Genomic DNA, 21,787 nt, shown 5'->3' with positions numbered 1-21,787 from the left:
TTTTGAAATTATACTTATGAATGGTTTATTATACATACTGTATTCTATTAGAGCCAGGGAAGGAGAACCTCACTCAAGTGAGATAACAAACTTGCTGTCTTACAAAATTTAATCAGAACTGACAATGTTATGGTTAGTTCTTAATTCCTGAGAATTTGAACATCATTAAGTTTTCTGTGAAATTACAACAAAGCACTCATGTTAATATTTAAATTACAATATTTCTGAAAAAATATTGTTAGCAAAGGAAAACCACCATCCAGTGCATACAGTCCCCCAGGTGTGAGTACACCGAAGCCCTGCTGCTTGGCAGTTTAATACCATTTAAATATTCTCTCTTCAGAGACTTTACTTCAAAAACATGAACTTATCATAAATTTATCCAGACTACAATGACATTATTTTTTAACTAAAGGTAAAACAGTTACCTGTCACTTCCCAATTTTAAGTGTCCAGGGAGTCAGAATGTGAACTTTCATATTCAGGAATAATTAAACAAAAGAACATTTTTAAGAAAAAGACAAAAATTATTGGTACTATAAATGGTGACTAATCTGATATAATCAAATCCAGTATCATTAATATAAACATTTATAATAATGAAAATATAAATTATTAATTATGCAGCATGCTTTAGGGCCATCTCTACAGTTAGTATCAATTACAAACATTAAATGCCTTTAATCCAGCCTTTGTTCATAATTCTCTAAGCTATGTTTATATAATAAAAACCATTTCCAATCTATTCCGTTTTCCTCGGCCTGAACAGTCGCAGTATTTAGCCTGGGCTGAGACAGTTACCCTGACTGTAACCACTGAGTCCACGTTGGGCACTGTATTTCCACTCCAAAGGCCAGAACCAAGGAAGAATGTCAGAAGTCTAAGTGTTATGATTACATCTAAGATGTATCCAAATAAATGGTTAAGCAGGTAAATGCAATAAAAAAAAACAAACATTTCCAAAAAAATGTCCGTATTATATTTAAAGTTCTAAATCTTCCTTTTCATCCCAAAGGCATCATTTTGTTATACGTTCAAAAAGGCCATGATTATTCCACTTGACTATTAACTAGCATACCTTTACAAAAATAAAGCTAGTAGCTTGTTGGGAACTAAATTTACTCAAAATCTTTCATTCTTTTAAAATCAGTAAGTAACTTACTAGTTTCATTCTCACAGTGGTATATTACTGAACACCTGTCATAGTGCAGTTATTATTTAATTTACATCTTAGATTATGCTTGATTTAAAGTAAAAATCTGTCTAAACTGCCACCAAGATTTCAATGTAATGTAATGAAGCAACCTGAGTTTGGATGTATATAATTCATTCTTTTCTTCCCTAGTATCACAGAGTGCCTTCAAACCTAGTGAAACTTCAAGGGGGATCCTGTGTATGGCTTAATCTGAGGTTTCTTTGAATATTAAATCTTAAATTTAAAGCAATTGTTGGAGGATAAATGTTCCCAAAGCAATGTAAACTATTATAAAATGTCTCACCAAAGACATCAGCAGCTCATGTGAGTCACATGGAATCCAACAACACAGGAAGGGCCACCAGTCAGCCACGCTGTGCACAGGCAGTGACACTCGCTCATGTCTAGTGTCAGCACACATGGTCTGATACCCACACTTCATGGCTCTCGGGCTCAGCTCTCTTTAAACTGCGTATTTACTGGCTGTGTACTGCATATGTGCTGACTTTCCCATGACTTGAGATCAACATGAATCAAAGACACAGACGAATTACAAACACACGGAGTACAGGGCATGGGAGGCGACAGGTTAGGCAGGGACCTGGACGTGCCCTTCGCCAGCTTCACAGCAGAGTTTCGCAGGGGCATCTTCAGTCTACACTCCAAAGATCCAGTCTGTTTGCTTCTCGGCCCTTGAAAGCTAGAGCATCAGCAATAAAGTGGCTTAACTCCAGAGCACTGCGCACAGTTTCCATAGGTGTGGCCGGGAAACAACAACCCACCAAGTCCGCCATGGCAACCGGGTCTCTGGAAAAGCATTGTGCCACGCTGAAGACTGCACGCCATCATTTCACCACGGGACCCGCAGACACAGTGCTCTCGGGTCCATCTCCAGTGCTTGCTTTAGTTTCTTCTGAAAGCAAGAGTACAAATATCAACGGAAAATTTACATCAACTTTAAGATACTAAATTTGAGAAAAGCTGTATTCTAAATGTCAGCTAGAAAGTTGTATCCATGAAACGTTTTTTTTTTTTTTCTTTGAAACATTTTTTCTAACATCACAAATTGTGCTAGTTTACTTTTAGGTATGCTAAGAAAATCTTCCATCCATCTAAATCACACAAGAAATCACCTCTGTAACATACTGCCATTACTGATGGGAATGCAGCTAGAAGGTGTGGGTCAGAACAGTCCAGATGAGTACCTAGTTGTCAGTACTGAGTACTTACTTTACTTTCTGTGTGTGTGGTGTAGGTATATGTGCACACATGTGAATGCGAATGTGTGTGCACACTCACACATGGAAGCCAGATGACAAACACTGGCAGTGTACCTCTACCATTCTCATTTTTTAAATTTATTTTTTTAATTTTATGGTGGCGCACGCCTGTAATCCCAGCACTTGGGAGGCAGAGGCAGGCAGATTTCTGAGTTTGAGGCCAGCCTGGTCTACAGAGTGAGTTCCAGGACAGCCAGGGCTATACAGAGAAACCCTGTCTCGAAAAAACAAAAAAAACCCCAAACAAACAAAAAAATTAATTTTATGTGTATGGGTACTTTGCCTACATGTATATCAGGTGCACAAAGAGGCCAGAAGAGGGCATCAGGTCCCCCAGAACTGGAGCTCGCTGGTTGTGAACCGCCATGCAGTTGCTGGACCGTGAGCCCAAACCCAGGTTATCCGGCAGAGCAGCCAGTGCTTTTGGCTGTGGAGACCTCTCTCCAGAGCCCCCTCTGCCACTGCCCCGACCCCGTTTTTATGAAGCTGGGCCTTTAACAGACCCTGGAGCGCTCTGCTTAGCCTCTCGGGCTGGCCAGTGACCCCCACGGGTGAGCTGGGCCTGCAGACACACATCTGGTTTTAACATGCATGTTAGAGATCCAAACTCAAGTGCTCTAAGCATTTCCCTTCAGAACCATCTTGCAGCTCCTTATTTTATCTTCCCAGGCTCTGCAAGCCAGCTTGGTCTAGAGCTTAATATGCAGCCCGAGTGATCTTTTTGCATCAGCCTCTGAAATACTGAGGTTACAGGCACGAGCCACCGCACCCAGCTCATAATTTATTTATTTTTATTTGTTTGTTTTGTTTTTTGTAGTTCAGGCAGGCCTCAAACTCAGAGATCTTCCTGCTGCCTCTGCCTCTGAGTGCTGGGATTAAAGGTGTGAGCCACTACTACTTGGCTATAATTTATTTTTAAAACGGCATTTTATTATTTGTGCCAACAAATTCTTGGCACTTTGTGCAAAATATTGTATACGTGACACCTGAGCAGACGACAGTTATTTACCTACTGCACTAAGCAACTCTCATTTGTGAGTGAATTCCAGCCCGACAGTCTTAAAGAAGACTGACCGGGCTCAGGAGTCCCTAAAGAACACGCAGTTCCTGAAGAACAAGACACAGCCAGGAGCGCCCCAGCAGGAGCCTGGAGGCCAGGGTGGCTGCCACTGCCTTCGTGCTGCAGGCCTCGGAGCAAACCAGAGCAGTGTGCCGTCGGTAGCTCAGCCTGCTGTGCCCGAGATGCCGTAGCAAAAGGAAAGCGGCATCCGTGTCTTCACAGTTGACGTGGGCCCGCTCGCCGCTCAGATGCGTTTGCCTGGACATGTTGTTTGAACAGGAACCCAAACAACAGTATGTATGAGTTGTGGCTTATATACACTGTGTCCAGATTTAAAGAGACCTCGATATGCTTCTAATACCTAACCCTGGTGAGTAACATTTAACATATGCAACACTGACAAGAATAACTACTTAAGTGTCCACCTAAATGAACTGCTCCACTTGTGACAAAGATAGGGTGGGGTACTTTAAAATATAAAACAAAAACATTAAAAACCACCTTATTTTCTGAAAATATTTTATATCTCAATTTATGAAAATTAACATGACAGATGAGAAAAACAAGAAAAAAACCATAACTCTAAATATCACCTAGTTCCTGTAAGTAATTTCATAATTTCTATGACAGAAAAAAAGGCACCACCAATTCCTCAGAGAGGACAATCAATCCTTCTTCCATGTCAAGTCTGAGAGAAATGGAGACATTAACTATGGCGCTGAGCAAGGCTCTTCTACAAAGAATGAAGTGTGTGAGGCCCCATCAGCCCACCCACAAGGGCACGAGGCTGTCCTTGTGGCTCAGATGGAAACAACTATCAGGCAGAGCACTGCTGCACGGATGCTCCAGGACCTCACCATGCAGACAGTGGATGCTGGTTACCACGCCCTCAGGAGCCCAGGGAAGTGACACCTCCTCAGTCCCCACTGTGTCCCAATCACCTGACCAGCACAGCCATCTTCAGCTGATTCCTTCTCACCATGTAAGAAATGGCTTGTTAAATTTGTTTGTTAAAGAACTGGACATGGGCATAAAGAATAAAGTAAACCTTTCTTCTGTAGCTGATGTGACCCACACACGTGTTAGTACGAGATTCATTTCTAGGGCTAGTACAAGTATCATTTTCCAGAGGATTAAGTAAAACAAGAAACCTAACAAGGAAGTGGGCACTTGTGTCTACTGTCAAGACTTAGTGGCCTTTGCACTCTGACATCACTCACTGACCTTCCTTCTCTTTCTTTTCTTGGTTTTCTTCAGCTGCAGTCTTGTCTGCTCTGAAGAAAATTCTTGCACTGCTCAAGGAGAAATACAGCAGTTCAAATTCCTACACGGGAAACATTGAAATAAAAAGGAAAAACAATTATAGGAAAACAGCAAAATAGTAATGTCTCTAAAGTGACTCCCGGGACTACTCTGTGCACGTGCCTGGTGTGTACATGCCTATTCACACGTATGGCTGGGCACTCATGCATGCGGGGTTTGTATGGAGGTGTGTCCTCCTCGGCCACGCTCCACTTATTGTGGAGGCGTGGTCTGTCACTGGCCCTGGGTAGACTCGCGAGTCAGCTTGCTGGAAGGCACTGCCCACAGCTGTGTTCCAGGTACGAGGAGTACAGGCAACTCTGCCGCACCAGTTTCTGCATGGGTCTGGGGATCTGATGCAGTCCTCAGGCACCTTATGCAGTGACCATCTTGCCTACCCCAATCTAATTTCCTTATGACAGTGGATTCCAATTCTGACAGAGTTCTTTTCACTGCTTCGGACATGGCGTGTGAGGCACACTGAGGTCAGTCACAGGGCGTGGATCCACTACCTGCAGATAGACCTCCAGCCGCTTCTGAGTGAGGTTCATGGTTTGCAGCAGTTTTTCATCTTGACTAGTTGACTGCACATTCTGTTGCTTAGCAACTGCTCTTATCTCCTTTATGTACTTTTCTCTAACGGACTGGAACCAATGAAGTGAATCAAACTCCTGGTACTGATCCAAAAGCTTTAAGGTATAAGCCACACCTACAGTCATTAGCAAAACCAAAATTTAAATTACAGTGAATACAGAAGCTCTTCTTTCCCCTGCATGCACAGCTCCACGCACTAAGCAAGCCTCTTGGATCAACACTTTCAAGTCATATTTCTCAGCCAAAATGATAAAGGTAACCACAACCCACAACCTAAGTGGATAGTATTAAAAAAATAAAGAAAAAATAAAAATAAAATAACACAATCATAGACATCAACAGAAAATCAAAGCACAGAGAGGAGAGAGGAGAGAGAGAGAGAAAGAGTGAGAGACAGAGAGACAGAGACAGAGACAGAAAAAGAGAGGGGAGAGAGGAGAGAGGAGAAAGAGAGGAGGGGAGAGGAGAGGAGGGGGAGGAGAAAAGCTGACTGACAGAAATGTTAAGATGTAAACTAAAACCACGACAGAGCAAGCCCACACAGAAGGGCCAATTAGACAAACAGAAGCTCCATAGTGGTCAAATGGCAGCCCGGGGGACAGAAGGGCACCGCTGGGACAATCTACTATAAGGCACAGAAACCCATTTTCAAGCAGTTTTTCTGAGAGCCCATTTTAAGGTAAACACAAATTGATGGTAAAATAGTTCTACTGAGCTTACCCATGGCAAAACCATCGTCAGTAAATGCAGCTCCCATTTTGTTTTTTTTATTCAGTTTCTCTTTGCAACTTATAGAATGTTCTACAAAGTTCAAAGTCTAAAAAGAGATAAGATACAGAAAAACAACTGAGCTAACAAAATCGGCTACATTTAGACAATTTAACAGAATTTCAAGAACTACAACTTCCTCTCGGCTCCTGAACATGTGCCTCAGGTAGAGCATCTCGTGGTGAGAACACAAACCCGTGTGCCTCCTGAGGACTTTCTTCAAGTCCTGCAGCTATGAGCATCCCCTCTGCTGGTACTTGGCCTCGGCACAGTGCTCACTGGAAGTGACTGTACACAGCTTGGAGTAAACCTGTTGGAGTCTTCCAACAGGCAAACCCGAAGTCAAGCACAAGGAAACAAGGGGAGCACAGATGGCTTTACTTTCCCTCAAAACATTAGCACTTGTAACAAAGCAATCTTCCCTCTGCCTTCCTCCATAGCTCCCCTAGCACACCAGTGAGCAGCTGGCCACCTGTGAAATAGCTGACCTGCCGGCACACTAAGTGAGACACCTGTCTGCCGGCACACTATGTATGTGAGACACCTGTCAGCCAGCACACTATGTATGTGAGACACCGGTCAGCCGGCACACTATGTATGTGAGACACCTGTCAGCCGGCACACTAAGTGAGACACCTGTCAGCTGGCACACTATGTATGTGAGACACCTGTCAGCCGGCACACTATGTATGTGAGACACCTGTCAGCCGGCACACTATGTATGTGAGACACCTGTCAGCCTGCACACTAAGTGAGACACCTGTCAGCCGGCACACTATGTGAGACACCTGTCAGCCGGCACACTTAAGTGAGACACCTGTCAGCCCGCACACTAAGTGAGACACCTGTCAGCCCGCACACTAAGTGAGACACCTGTCAGCCGGCACACTATGTATGTGAGACACCTGTCAGCCGGCACACTATGTATGTGAGACACCTGTCAGCCGGCACACTATGTATGTGAGACACCTGTCAGCCGGCACACTATGTGAGACACCTGTCACCATCCCTTTCGATCTTTGTGGGCAGCTCATTTATATTTACCCCCTCAAGATTTAGACTCCAAGGCATAAGAATAGCACACTATGTCTATGTGCTGCACTTAGTCATTACATGACTGATGTTTTTATAAATCCAGTCTCCCCAAAGCTCATCAATGCTCTCCCAGTACCCACCATGGCCTGAATATAATGCTCTCCAGATGAAAGGAATGTGGGGAGAATTCAAGTTCATACAGTATCAGCAAATAAGAACCCTCTTTAGCCTGTACACTCAGCATGTGCAGACACGCCTGAGCATCTCTGCCACATCAGCCACAAAACTAATAGTAATAACAGATGGACACAATACCAGATCTGCGAAGACAAAGGTGGAGACAGTGGATAACATCTGTAATAGCTGTTGACAGCAGCGGACTATGTTATTATTAGCGAGTCAGGGAAAGGGTTTTTTTTTCATTTTGAGCATTTTAATTTTTTTCTGTTTTTATGTATATGCATGTTTGCTTATGTGTGTATGTGTGTATGTATGTAGATTGCCTCAGACTGTAGGTACAGACAGGCGTGAGCCTCCAGGAAGGTGCTCCTATGGACAAGCAGCCAGTGCACATAACCCTGACCAACCTCTCCAGCAGCTTTTGTTGTTACTGTTATTTTAAGGCACCCCCAATACAGTCCAGGCTAGTCAGGCCTAACTTGGAACCTCCCAAAGCAGAGAGTACAGGAATGGAGCAGCGCACCCACGGTATCCAGTGCTGGAGAGCGAGCCGGGAGGCCATGCCTGCGGGGCAAGTGCTCCGTGCGTGGAGTGAAACTGTGAAAAACTGTTCTTGATCCAAATCAGATGGAATAAAAAGCTATCAGATGCCTATGGGATGCTCAGATTTTAAAGATATCCACTAAAAAATTTAAATGATATAGTACAGAAATCATCTAAAAACTAAAAAGATTTATAGTTAATATATACCATTTCTCTCATTGCTAGAATTGTGTTTCTAATGTAACTTTTGATAACTTTTGAGCTAAAGACAGGAGCTATGAGATTTATTTCAGGTGCTAGTACTGAAAAGAGAAGTTATCCCCAAAGAATAAGCTCTTAAAAGATACGTTGGAACAAGTGCTGTTAGTAAGCTAATCTACGGCATCCAAGGAAGCACACTCACCCCAGCACTGAAGGCCCCAGGGTTTCCCTTGCCAGGGCTTCTCTTGCTGTGGCCAGTGAGCCTGCCAACTCTCACAGACTCTCACTCAAGCTCCAGGGCACGACCTGCCGCCATGACCTCATTGACAGCCAGGGGCATGAGTACACAGCATGCTTTACGGAAGCTCAATCTGTGTAACACCCACCAATAACTCACTTTGAGTTTTGAGAATACTCACAAGCGGAGGGACGATGATATAGAAATTTCGGAGATGTATATTCTTCGGCCTTCGGAACTCTGGCGCAAAGACATCTACAAGCATTTTGAAGTACTCTGTTCCTTCAGCAGAGTTCCGCGTGTGGTCGCTGAGGACTGAGTCCAGATGCCTACAAATATCACAACAAACGTCCTTTGGGTTCATTTTAAAGGTAAGGCTGTTTTAAAAATCCATGTCTTGCATTAGGTTAGGTAATGTGCTCCAAGTCGGGAGCCAGCACAAAGCTTCCTTCACTTCAGACTGAGCAGAAGCTAATCAGTATTGTTTAATGAGCTTAGCCCCTAAAATAGAATAGCGCATCCTAGGGTTAAAGAGTAGTTTCTATTTCTTTTTTGCATTTATTGTGTTCATGCACATGCATGTGTATGACTGTGCATGTGCCACATACATGTGCACACATGTGTGTGCAGCAAGTCAGAAGACAAGGTTCTGAGGGTCAAGCTCAGATTACTTGCTGAGCCATGGAGAGCATGTATAGGGTGGGTGTGCATCCATGTGCTTGTGTGTGCAAATGTAAAGATCGGGGAACACCTTGCAGGGCTTGGTTTCCTCCTCTCAGCACGTGGATTCTGAGGCTTGAATTTAGGCCATCAAGTTTGGCAGTAAGCATGTGGTTAGCTGGGTTTCTACTTGAGACGCCATGTTCTCCGTAATTATTTTCTGCTGAATTAAACCTCCTTACTAATGCCTCTCTGCATCTGCTTCCCCTTGGTCTGGTCCTCCTTTAGGAACTGAACTTCTCTCCAATTCTCAGAACCAGCAGCTGCACTGCTGGGGAGTTGAGCACAACCACTACTAGTCTCCACCTCCACAGGTGGAAGGTTCTTTAAGAGTCACATGATGCAACTGCAGGTGCTCTTCACCCTGGGACATGGTTACAGCCTAAGAAACTGGCAATGTGACCAGCACGGCTTAGCAACAGAGCAGAGCACCCTGTGGTGCCCTTACAGAAAACTCCAAGCTGGCTGGGAACTGCTCCTTGTTACACCTGCCCAGCATCACCATAATCAGAGTGCATATTGCTTGCTTGGAAATTAAAAATCAAGAAATCAACTGTAAGTTTATCATTTTTATAACATCATAAAGATTAAAGTTAAAATCATTTTTCTTATATCAGGGACCATCAATATACTAAACTCTTTCATAAAGGTAACATTTTAGCCACGACCCTGAAGTCTCCACATGGCTGCTGGGATCTGATATCCTCTACAGCAGCAACAGTGCTCTTAACCACAGAGCCTTGTCTTCGGCACTGGCTGACTGGTTACAAAGGCGGGTTTTAGGTATCATCTAAGGTCAGTCACTTCAGACAGAGTGTGTGACACAGAGCTGCATGTGGACAGCAGGCTTCAGAAGACCACTTTCTGGTCAACTTGGAAAGACCTTAGAATACTATAGTTTAAAAAAAAAACAGAAACAATGTATTTGCTAAGTAGAGACTACAAAACACTGCATATTATCTTTTCAGTGCCTTCTGGTCTTGTCTGGTGTAAGCACGCCTTAACTTCCCTCTCTTGGCCACTTGACAGGTTACCTGGCTGCTCTAAGCGTTTCTTCTGCAAGCCCCTCCTCCTTCACGAGCTCTTCAAAACTCACAATATCTTCAAGATCTGGCACGAATCTATGTGAGAATTTTAGAAGGAATTCATCAGGGCAAGTAAAATATATTTAACAACAAAAAAATATATAGTATATCAAAGTACTATAGAACACCAAAAGTTGAGTATGAATTCAGGAAAATCTTAGTATGTAATGTTGTTAATTAATATCACTTTAGTTCCAAATAAAATTTTATGTGATCACATCCTGATATTCAAAATGCAATCTTTACATTCATTAGTTATTCTTATAAAATATCAATCTACTATAACCTTAAGAGAAATAATTTCAAAAATAGTCTTGTATACAATTTTATAAATTAGCGTGTGTATATATATATATATATACACACACATACACAAATATGTATATGTATATATATACACACACCCTTCTTTTCTTAAATTGTTTTTACAGATTTATTTCTTTCTATTTTCTGTGTATGGGTGCCTGCCTGCCTGCCTGCCTGTCTTTGCCTGTGGAGGGTGAAAGCAGGAGCAGGATCCCTGGAACTGGAATCGGCCAGTTGTCTACAGCCATGCGGGTGTTGGGAGTGGACCCAAGTAGTCTGAAGGAATAACTGCTGAACCACTTCTCTAGCCTCATAATATAACGTTAATGTAAGAGAAAAAAAAGTTCCTCAGGTTTTGGCATTAACGTTTTCTTCTTCATTAGGAAGAAAGCAGGTTAACTGAGTACACATAGGGGCAAGGTCTGGGCAGTAACAAGAGATCTACAGCCTCAAATTTTATTGTACAAGGACAAATACCTTCTCAATAGTATCATGAAAGATTAAATTACACAAAAAAGTAGAAATCATGTTTGAATCCATACCTAATGGCATTGCTGCTACAATGAAGACCACCAGATCTTATCATGCGTATATAGCCCATAGCATTACCTTCAAAAATCACACACAAAAAAAGCACATCTTTATTATAGCAATTCTGATATCAGAACAAGTTACATCAAGCAGTCAACAGAGAAGTCTCCACTCCTAAATACCAAATTATTCTACTATATTTTTAGTTTCTATTCCATAAGAAAAGCTGTTAGAGATGTATGCATTTAAAAGTTAGATTTAGATATATACATTATTTTAAGATAAATGTAATTCAACTAATAAATTAAAATTTCACACACACACACACACTCTCACACACTCACTCTAAAGTTGTATCAGGAAGTCTTTACTTGGTACATCCCAAATTTGTCTCTCTAGTCTGAACTCCTCTGATCTCTAGACTTTTATCCAGTACTCATATACCCATAAACCAAAGATAAATTTAAAATTTTAAACATACCCAGGTCAAAGGATCTTATGCCCAGCTGCATTTCCTCCCTCAGAACTAGCAGTTCTGTCCTTTGAGTTGCTTGGGTCCAGCGTCCCGACCTCACCCCTGACCTCACTTCACCCTGGCTCCTTCCTCTCTTTTACAATCACACCAGCTCTTCCTCGAAAACAGAGCCAGCATCTGGCTGGCGATCTGGTAGCAGGTCGTCAAGTGTGAGGACCCGGGTTCAATGCCCAGGGCAGTGGACATGAGAAAAAGAGGAAGAAAACCAGCGGTCACCATGTCCACTTCAGTCACCGTGTCCACTTCAGTCTCTGGCCCAGACCACTGTGACATGCCATGGCTGACTTGACTTCCCATTACCAACTTCAGAAACCACAGTATCCCTCCACCTCATCAAATCCTGGATCTCATAAATTCAGCTGAGGCTGTCTTGTCTGCCTGAAAACTACAATCAATCCATCTCAGAATGGCATCCGTTCTCCATCTGTCAGCAGCACGGCCCTGCATGACCCTGCCCAGGGCTGCTGTGCCCTTGTCTTGCTATTCAGGTGTTCATTAGCTTCTTCATTCTAGGCTGTTCCAGATTGTTCCTTACAAATGCCTAAGAGACTCAGGGTTTTTTCACTTCCAGTTGCCTGTCGGGATTTTCTTTCCCCAGTTACAGTTTATTCTGTCCCATTACTTAAGACCCTGAAATCTTCCTGAATGCTCAGGACTGCTCAGCCCCATTACACTGTGTCCAGAACTTATTAGCGGACATGTGTCTGACTCTTTCCCCAGCTAGAACGAGGATCTGCTACGAGTGACATCTCACTTCTTCACTGTCCCTCCCCAGAGCAAACATGTCTTGGATCACAATAGGAATTTGATGTATATTAGAACTAAAATTATTTAGAAGAAAACAATAGGCCAAATAAAAAGGTAACTAATTTTTCACAAGCATTACAGTTCTGATATTAATGCTACACAGTAAGGATTATTCATGATCTACTTTAAAGACTATTTTAATTGTTCAGGTTTTTAAAAATTATGTAACATTCATCTTTCAAAAATTAAATACCTAGCTTGATTGTTTCATTAATGTTAACTGATTAAAATGTAAGAGGCTAGCTGAAAATAATGGTTAAAAACAAAAAACCTAATTAGGCTACTGCAGTTCAACTCTAGACTCTACCATTTGTTACCTTTGGCCTAGATCAAATTAGATACATTATTTGTATGTCAACCTCCTCATTAAACTCTAAAAGATAGAGTCCATTTACCATATCAGTATCTAACACTTTTGTCATAATTAAATCCTCCCAGGATAAGTGAATGGAAATAATACTTTAGATACTGTGTTTGTACATATGTTTATGTACGTGTATGTATGTATGTGTGTATGTGTGTGTGTGTGTGTGTGTGTGTGTGTGTGTGTGTGTGTGTGTGTATATATGCATTTACAAAGTCCTACCAGAGAGCATGCTCAGTAAATGTCAGTAGTTTCTACTCCAGCAGACAGGTAGGGATTGAAAAGACTTGTCGTATGTTGGTCTGCTGGCGGAAGTGTCAAAAGCACCATTTGTTTCTCAGGTTCTCTTTGGAACCGTTAAAAGGCTCCTTGCCTATTTCACAGGAATGCTTGCTGGGACGGCATTACCAGGGACGGCATTACCAGGGACAGCACATGTGAACAGCTCAGAGAGCACTGAGCTTTAGAGCAAGTCTTCCCTGTAAAAATTATGTACTGTGTTTCAGAAGTCAAGTCTGCTTGTAAAACACAACAAATCCTACACACATGCAAAATGATTTCGCTCAGTATCTAAGCTGTACTAAAATTTACATGAAACCTATTAAACTACTAACTTTTACTTACCAGTTGATTCTTAATTGTGAATGTAATTCTGAGGGGTAGTTATTAAGCGAATGTCTAATTTAACCAATTTTACTTAAGTACCTAGTTTCTACACAAAAGCTCAGTAAGTGGGCTGACGTCAAGTAGACATATTCACACACTCCATGAGCTGTCTCATATGGTACATGAGATTCTGGCACTTGTATTTCCTGATACTTTGAAGTGACTTACCAATCTGGCTGATGAGCTGCCTGAACTGGTCAAGGTAGCTCTGTCCCTCTGGTGTGATTCCAAGTTTTCTTATGCCACGATTGAATTTTTCTGCTCTATCAAAAGGATACTAAAGAGATAAATTCAAGACTATTTTAGGCCCTTAAAACATAAAATTCGCCGGGCGGTGGTGGCGCATGCCTGTAATCCCAGCACTCTGGGAGGCAGAGGCAGGCGGATTTCTGAGTTCGAGGCCAGCCTGGTCTACAGAGTGAGTTCCAGGACATCCAGGGCTATACAGAGAAACCCTGTCTCAAAAAAAAAAAAAAAAACAAATCCAAAAAACCAAAAAAAAAACAAAAAACAAAAAAAACAAAAAACAAAAAACAAAAAACCCACCATAAAATTCTTACTAAATTGATGCACTTGGGAGGCAGAGGCAGACGGATTTCTGAGTTCGAGGCCAGCCTAGTCTACAGAGTGAGTTACAGGACATCCAGGGCTATACAGAGAAACCCTGTCTCGAAAAGAAACAAACAAACAAAAAATTTAGAGACCGATAAAGCTTTCTTCATGTTCTGGAAACTACTCATCTGTAGCAAGGACAGCAGTTCTCTATAGCAGCCTGCTTACTCGGAATTTCCATCCTAGTAAAAAGACATCGAGTACACCTCTACTGGTGACTGTACTTTGTCGCATAAGTCATTTTCCTACAGTGTATTACACCGAGGCCTATTATATACCGAGGCTACGCTAGATAGGTCTGAAGTGTAACCCAAGCAGTTCTCTAACCAGCAAACAGATCCAGAACCTTGTGAGTGTATGCGTTCTGTATCTTCACAGTCACCGCCTCTGCTTAAGGAACTCTCACAGCTCCATAGCTCTCTACCTCCATATGGCAAACTACACAGGGAGGGCAAAGGGAAAGGGGTTCTCTTTATGAAGGCAGTGTCTGCTGCTTTGGTTTATTTCAGGGTTACTGTTGTTTTCCTTATGATACTGGGGATTGAACCCAGGGCCTTTAGCACAGTAGACAAACCCACTTCCAAGAAGCTTTAAGTTCCAATTAAACAGCATTCCTAAAAACTACTGATAAGAAACAACTGTGTAGTATTCTGGAGGGTTAGACAGCATGTGCTAGAACTCTGAAGTACTCGTTCTCATTCATTATTCTAGAAATTTCTTTTCAGGGATATTTTCTTTCAGAAAGGATCTCCAATTAGATATGTTATCTGTAGCTGTTCATAAGAACAGAAGATGAGAACTAAAATGCCCATGTGTTGGGGGCTAAGTAAGTTCCCTTTATGATTAACTCTGAAAAAAACCAGCTAGGCAGGGATATGTGCAGACATCAAGCACACAATGCAAACCATTACAAGGTAGCTCTATTTTGCAATAAAAAGCAGTATGGTATAAATGTGTGAAGACACACGTTTACTGTGAAGAGTTAGGAAGAGCCCTACACTACACTACACGGCTAAAGGGCCTGTCTTCAGAAACAGAGCTGAGAAAAGACACAACAGGATGGCAGATGCACTTGACACTGAGTGAGCGCTTCTAAACAAGCATGGTTGGTGTTACTGTAAAATAAAATAATCTAAGCTACAACAATCATTTCATATTCTGGTATGCTTAAACCTACAGATAACATAAGATATACAGGAGAAGATGGCCAGACACAGGAGACATGCAAACACTACACCCACAGAGGCGTCAAGTACCAAAGCCCAGTGTAAGCATCTATCTCTACAAGGAGGTAGTCATAATTCAGGCTCCTAAGAGTACACAGCATACCTTGTGATCATTCTGGTCCTTGATCTCCCTGAAAAACCGAATATCTTTAATCAATCTGGATTTGATATGTTCATCATACATAAACTGGCTAAATATATAGAACTTCTTTTTCAAAAACTGGTAGGTGAAATTAACCTATAAAATAAAAAATGAAAAATATGAAATTTCAAATAAATGTTACAGAGTAAGTGATCTAAAAGTACTATTTATAAAGTTCAATTAATACTGGAGCTGAAATGTTTAGTTTCTTTGCTGCCCAAAATCATGGAAATTTCTAGACTTCTCTTATATACTCTTTAAATGATTTAAATACTAGTCTTGCCTGTTCCTCTATCAGTAAGATGCCTTGTTACTGCAAGGCTTATTAATCTGCAAGCCTGGAAGGACATTATGTAAGGAACAGGATGCTGGAGGAAGGTACAATTACTCATCTAACTGTATGGCCCCGAGCCTTCTGCACACAGAGCAATATGCCTGTTCCAGGGCTAGAGGTCTTTGTCCTCTCTTTCCCAGCAGAGAGGCAGACATCTTAAACATGTATTGTCAAATCAGGTACTTTGAGAATGACTATATATAGGCCCAACACAAACTCACAAATCTTCAGAGAGTGAGAGATGAGCTGAGATTCAAGTATTACAAAGTTTATAAATACAGTTTATAAACCGACCCAATGACTCGTTTCCAAAGTAATTTTCAGAGAGCCTAAGAGACAAACAGGCACATACAACGTACTGACTTCCATTGCTAACAAGAATGGTCCAGACGGCTGAGAGGTCGTACACTACTGTTTTTACCCCAGCACCCCCCCATCCAACACAATGGTAACAGATATTTTTATTTATGCCATCAGGAAAAATGGGAAGTCAGGTATGATATAAACAAGAAGCAATGTGTGCTTACCAAAATAGTCTATAAAATTCATCTTCCAAATTACTAAATTTGACAAGAGTCTATTACCCACCAAACCCACAAAAAGATGCTTACTGTTGTATTCATGATCCCTGTCCCATGTGTTCGAATTGAATTTGCAATATGTCGAATATTAATAGTATTCAAATGTTTATTGTTGCTTGTCCGTTCAATAAAAATCTGCAATGCAGATAAAATCATGATCAATAAGAATAGACCGTATCCCCAACACTGTTGAGCAACCCAGAGAAGGTGGAATCTGTATCATTAAGGATAAATTATTGAAAAGCAATTTAATAAGACACCACCAGGAGAGGGGGAAACCGGGAAAGGGAAAATCATTTGGAATATAAACAAATATAGAAAATAAAAAAATAAAACAAATAAAAAAAGAAGACACCACCACCACCACACTGCAGCAAACAATGAGCAGGTGCCTGAACAACTGCAGTTGCAGTGGTATACTCTTTTAATCCCAGCACCTGACAAGCAAATCTCTGTGAGTTCAAGGCTAGCCTGGTCTATGCAGTGAGTTCCAGGCTAGCCAAAGCTACACTATCTCAAGAGAAGAAGAAAAAAAATCTCTAAAGAATTATTCTGTTTTATACATTTTATTAATTTTCACCTTTGAAAAAAATCAAATCCTGGTATTTTGGCTGTCCTATTAATAAAGCCATTCCCATTTAAAGCTTTACCCCAGTTGGGCGTGGGAGTATATCACTAGAATCCCAACTCTGGAGGCCCAAAGGCAGCAAATTCTCTGGCAGTCAGGACTACAGAGTGAAATCCTTCCTTAAAAACATGAAACAATAAATAAAATCCACTCACCTGATTATTGAGATTATAGAGGTATCGAGAGACAAATATGTGGATGTTTCTCATAATTTCCAGAACATCAAGTCCCTACAACACAATTCACACAGAAACCCCATGACCATTAGTTGAGCATGACACATGTACCAAACAACACCCTATTGATTACACTGCTGACCAATGTTTTACATTATTTTTTAAAACCACATAAAAAGTACCCCTAGAAGCCCAAGATCCCCTACTTAGACAGCCAGGACCATGTCCTTGAGAAGCCTGGCTGCTTTGTGTTTTATCCGTCCGACCTGTACAGAAACAAACTTAAATCACAAGACCCAGAGTCACAGCTGTTTCCTCACTGGCTTTTAACTTCTCTTCATCTTTTCTATTTTTTTTTTTTTACAAAGTAAACTAATGACTATACTCCAGAGGTACTTAAAAGACATTACAAGAACATTTGCAACAATGCATACTCCTTTTAAGAAATTAAACAAGAACATTCCTTACATGTAATTCTCAAAAAATTCTCAAAATTCTCAAAAAAGGCATTATTCCTGTAAAATACTGAAGTAAAGAAAATGAAGTTAACAGAGTTTTCTAAGGTCAAACAACTAGGCAGATAGAACACTGAAATTTTAGAAACTCTAATTTCAAAGGGTTTATGGTTTGTTTGTTTTTTTTGACTATACCAAATCCCTTTTAGATTTGGCTTTCTTTATATGAAAGTGTATGTGTGCGTGTGCATACAAGGGCATCAGATCACCAGCCACTGGACTTACAAGCAGCTGTAAGCCTTCTGATGTAGGTGCTGGAGACTGAAGAGTCCTCTACAAGAGCAATGCATGCTCTCAACTGCTGAGCCCCTCTTCAGCCCCAGACCAGTTTTTAAACATAAATACGTATGTATAATATATAGAAACATATGTTTTGTTTTTTAAGACAGGGTTTCTCTGTGTAGTCCTGGCTGTCCTAGAACTTGCTTTGTAGACCAGGCTGGCCTTGAACTCAGAATCTGCCTGCCTCTGCCTGCCTGTCTCTGTCTCTCCCTCTCTCTCCTCTGTGTGTGTGTGTGTGTGTGTGTGTGTGTGTGTGTGTGTGTGTATTTTAATGTGTATGGGTGTATTGCCTACATGTACATCCATGCACCACTTGTGTGCCTGGTGCCTGCAGAGGTCAGAAGAGGCTGCTGGATCCCACAGAACAGGTGAGTGCTGAAAACCCAGGTCCTCTGCAGGAAAAGCAAGTACTCTCAATGCTGAACTTTCTCATCAGGCCCTTTTATTTAGATCCTCCTTTCTCCTGCTTCCCTAATCCTCAATAGAAAACCACAGAAAAGCTGTTTTAACTAGTGCTCAAAGTGTCATCACAATACACTACTTACAAAGTAACCGAGAGCCTAAATTACTACATTCATAAAATACTCACATATTGCAAATCAGCTACTTAGTCGCACACATGCTTCTTTGCAATTTGCAGCTATACAGAGAGCTATGTCCCTAATATATTGATGTTCACATACAACTATACAGACAGCTATATCCCTAATATACTGATGTTCACATACAACTATACAGACAGCTATGTCCCTAATATACTGATGTTCACATACAACTATACAGACAGCTATGTCCCTAATATGCTGATGTTCACACACTGCAGCCATTTAAAATCCAGCGTTGTATGTATCTTTTAGAATTCTATAAAGTCATCTCACTATCTTAGCACATTCCTGAAGTGTGTGTGTGTGTGTGTGTGTGTTTACACGTGTGTATTAGTATTTATTTCACATGCTCAGCAGACTCTAATTATACCCAGGAAGACAATGATAAATATTATTGTAAAGCCCATTAGTACCATCTAATATTTTACTCTCAACAAATATGAGGTTTATATAATAAAACATTTCTTTAAAAATACATTAAGGGAATGTAGCTATGTCTCAGCAGCTAAGCGTACTTGTTCTTACGGAGAGTCCGGTGTTGGACTCAAGCCCACACAGCTCAGCCTGTGCCTCTAATTCCAGGGCACCAGATACTCTTCTCACCTCTGCATGCACCAGGCACTCACATGATGCAGATAAATACATACAGGCAAAATGCTCATACATAGAAAATAGCTGTTTAATAGACAGGCAGAAAGACAGGTAGACAGACAGATAGATTGATGATTGATTAGGGTTAAAGAAAACATTTCTTAATACCGTCGCACTATCAGACTATACCAGAAACACTGTGCACATACCTGCTCCAAAGTCTGGCTAGGAAGATGTGCCTCTGTCATAACCAACCCATAACGCTGTGTAGCCAAATTTCTCATTTCACTGTAAGTGGCCCAATCGTGAAGAGCTACTGTTGTAAGATTGTAGAAAGTCTTATCTAGATAGTGAGTTACATAAGCTACAAAAACAAAAGAAAACAAATCCCACAAATTGCTATGTTTGATTCATGAATGGTAAAAGAGAAATGAAGTTAAAAAGGGGAAAAAATGCCAAATGATTTTTAAATGAAATTTTTCCTTTAAAATAAGTGGTTATATCAATACTCAGTGGGCTAAGGCAGGAGGAGCACAAGTTCAAAACCAGCCTCAGCTAAAGAGCAAAACCTTCAAAATATTTAAAAACAGAAAACGAAACAAAACAGTAACAGCAACAACAAAGATTATGTGTGGTGGGATACCCCTGTAATCCCAGTACTCAGAGGCTATGACAGAACCAGGAGTCTGAGGTCTACCTGGGCTACAGATGGGGCCCTTGGCCAACCTGGGCTATACAACAATCTGCTAAGAAATAAAAATGAAACAAGAAAGAGCTAAGGAATGAACAAGAGACCCTTGAGGATCACCTGCTGTTTAACAGGTCAGAAGACGCACAGGTCAAGCGTACAAAGAAGAACAAACACTCACCTCGAATGTCAATGAATCGATTGAAAAACCGAATTGGATTCAGAGAGAAAAATAGAGCCAAGTCTTTTCTGCCAACTTTGAAGGGGTTCCGGTCATCCAGCTTCAAGTGAGTGTGCACAGAAAGCCGCAAGTCCTTCTCGATCTCCTTGCACAGCTTATCCAGCAAATGCTGTTCAGGAGGAATCAAGCCATTCATAAAAGCTCCCACTGCTGACCACTGCTACATGCACATGCCTTGACCCTCATGTGCACTGAGGAGAAATTGACCAACTAGTTTCTTGAATTAAGATGCCAACCCCTCAATGGTAAAATTTTATTTTTGTTTGAAAAGTGTAATAATTTTTTTAAAGCCAAGAAACAGATAAATACTGAGACTTTCTTTTTTTTTTTAAGATTTTTTTTATTTTATTTTATGTATGTGAGTACACTATAGCTGTCTTCAGACACCCAGCAGAGGGCATCAGATCCCACTACGGATGGTTGTGAGCCGTGGTGGATCCCATGTAGTAACTGGGAATTGAACTCAGGACCTCTGGAAGAGCAATCAGTGCTCTTAACTGCTGAGCCATCTCTCCAGGGTGGAAACTTTATTTTCATAAATATTTAAAAATTAATTTTCATGAATAACAGCCAACCAATGGATTCACTATATGGAACATGAGTATGTAATAAAAAGCATAAAATTTAGAAAAGTAACAGCAAAAAAATGATATTGCAATGTGCAGTAAAGAAAAATAGATTTCCTAATGATTAACATTAAAAATCACAGGAGCTGTATATAGTGCACATACATATATGCAGGCAAGAAAAATATATATAAAATAAATCTAGAAAGAAATTCTTAAATCATGAGAACTTTGGAAATGGATCAGTAGATTAAAAGCTCTTGTAGACAAGTGTGAGACCTGAGTTCAAATCCCAAGAATACTCCTAAAGTCAAGCACGGTAATCCTAGCTGTATCTGTAATCCTAGAGTGAGACAGGAGGTGAGAGAACTCCCCAGAACTCTAGAACCAGCCGGCCTGCTTTGTACAGTGGTAAACAATAGAGATCTTATCTCAAACAAGGACAGATACCCAGGGTTGCTCTCTGACCATAGCACAGGTGTACAGAGAGCCAACACACACACACACACACCCCTCACTGCGTTAACAGTAACATCTCAATGTTAACAGTCATCTTTGCTTTTCTATCAGAGTACCAAATACTAGCCAGTAACCTATATTTTATTTTTAAATAAAAATATTCATGATCATTTGCAAGGATTGATAACCCAGAAGGACAACCAAAAAGGGGATATGATTATACAAAACTTATCATAACTTCCATCACACTGAAACAGGCAGATGTTAGGAGATTTACTCATTTTTAATCCAAAATAAGCAGATGTTAGGAGATTTACTCATTTTTAATCCTATCTTCTGAACAAAAGTTGTTTGGTTTTCACAGTAATTTATAAATAAGTGGTTGGGGTCCGGGACTGGAACTCACAATCTTCCTGCCTCACCCGAGTGCTGGAACTCTGGTGCACCATCACACCGAGGTTTGCATAAACAATCTCTAAGTCAGCTTCACTCTGAGGCATCTTCCAAAGCACTGCTCTTAAACGTTCAATCTTAAATACAATCTTACCTCATTTAAAATGTCCATAATTTCCTTGTCATAACAATCCAGAAGCAGTTCATGGGACTCTAAATGCCTTGAATGCATCATGGCAGGTACACAGTCTCGTAAAGCACTGAACATGTACTAGTAAGAAAGTTAAAACATACCTGAGATTAGAAAAAACAAGATTCTAAAAAAACTGCAAAGGCTA

At 40.9% G+C, this 21,787-nt stretch overlaps 1 protein-coding gene and 1 long non-coding RNA gene across 5 annotated transcripts in view; both read right to left on the bottom strand.

Annotated features, from left to right (window-relative positions):
* The window catches only part of Washc4 (WASH complex subunit 4), a 53,649-nt gene continuing 31,862 nt past the window's right edge, over nt 1-21,787 (bottom strand). For 2 of the 4 annotated variants that reach the window (XM_052164769.1, XM_052164773.1), the window contains 14 exons: nt 21,604-21,720; nt 19,972-20,140; nt 19,312-19,466; nt 17,089-17,163; nt 16,336-16,440; nt 15,352-15,486; nt 13,579-13,687; nt 11,050-11,116; nt 10,151-10,237; nt 8,578-8,725; nt 6,152-6,248; nt 5,350-5,546; nt 4,760-4,859; nt 1-2,108 (listed from right to left, as the gene is read on the bottom strand). In XM_052164769.1, the coding sequence (XP_052020729.1) occupies nt 2,041-2,108; nt 4,760-4,859; nt 5,350-5,546; nt 6,152-6,248; nt 8,578-8,725; nt 10,151-10,237; nt 11,050-11,116; nt 13,579-13,687; nt 15,352-15,486; nt 16,336-16,440; nt 17,089-17,163; nt 19,312-19,466; nt 19,972-20,140; nt 21,604-21,720 (1,629 nt within the window). In that variant the 3' untranslated portion in view covers nt 1-2,040. Of the gene's footprint in view, nt 2,109-4,759; nt 4,860-5,349; nt 5,547-6,151; nt 6,249-8,577; nt 8,726-10,150; nt 10,238-11,049; nt 11,117-13,578; nt 13,688-15,351; nt 15,487-16,335; nt 16,441-17,088; nt 17,164-19,311; nt 19,467-19,971; nt 20,141-21,603; nt 21,721-21,787 lie in introns of those variants that run through there. The other 2 variants (XM_052164771.1, XM_052164772.1) reach the window with 2 other exon arrangements.
* LOC127670410 (uncharacterized) lies at nt 6,256-8,571 on the bottom strand. Its single transcript, XR_007974569.1, has 3 exons — nt 7,073-8,571; nt 6,836-6,931; nt 6,256-6,711 (listed from the first exon to the last, which is right to left on the bottom strand). It is a non-coding gene; the product is annotated as an uncharacterized LOC127670410 (long non-coding RNA).

The sequence above is a fragment of the Apodemus sylvaticus genome, chromosome 20 (genome assembly GCF_947179515.1).
Source record: "Apodemus sylvaticus chromosome 20, mApoSyl1.1, whole genome shotgun sequence".
Taxonomy (NCBI): Eukaryota; Metazoa; Chordata; class Mammalia; order Rodentia; family Muridae; genus Apodemus; species Apodemus sylvaticus.
This window is presented reverse-complemented; position numbering and strand designations above follow the sequence as displayed.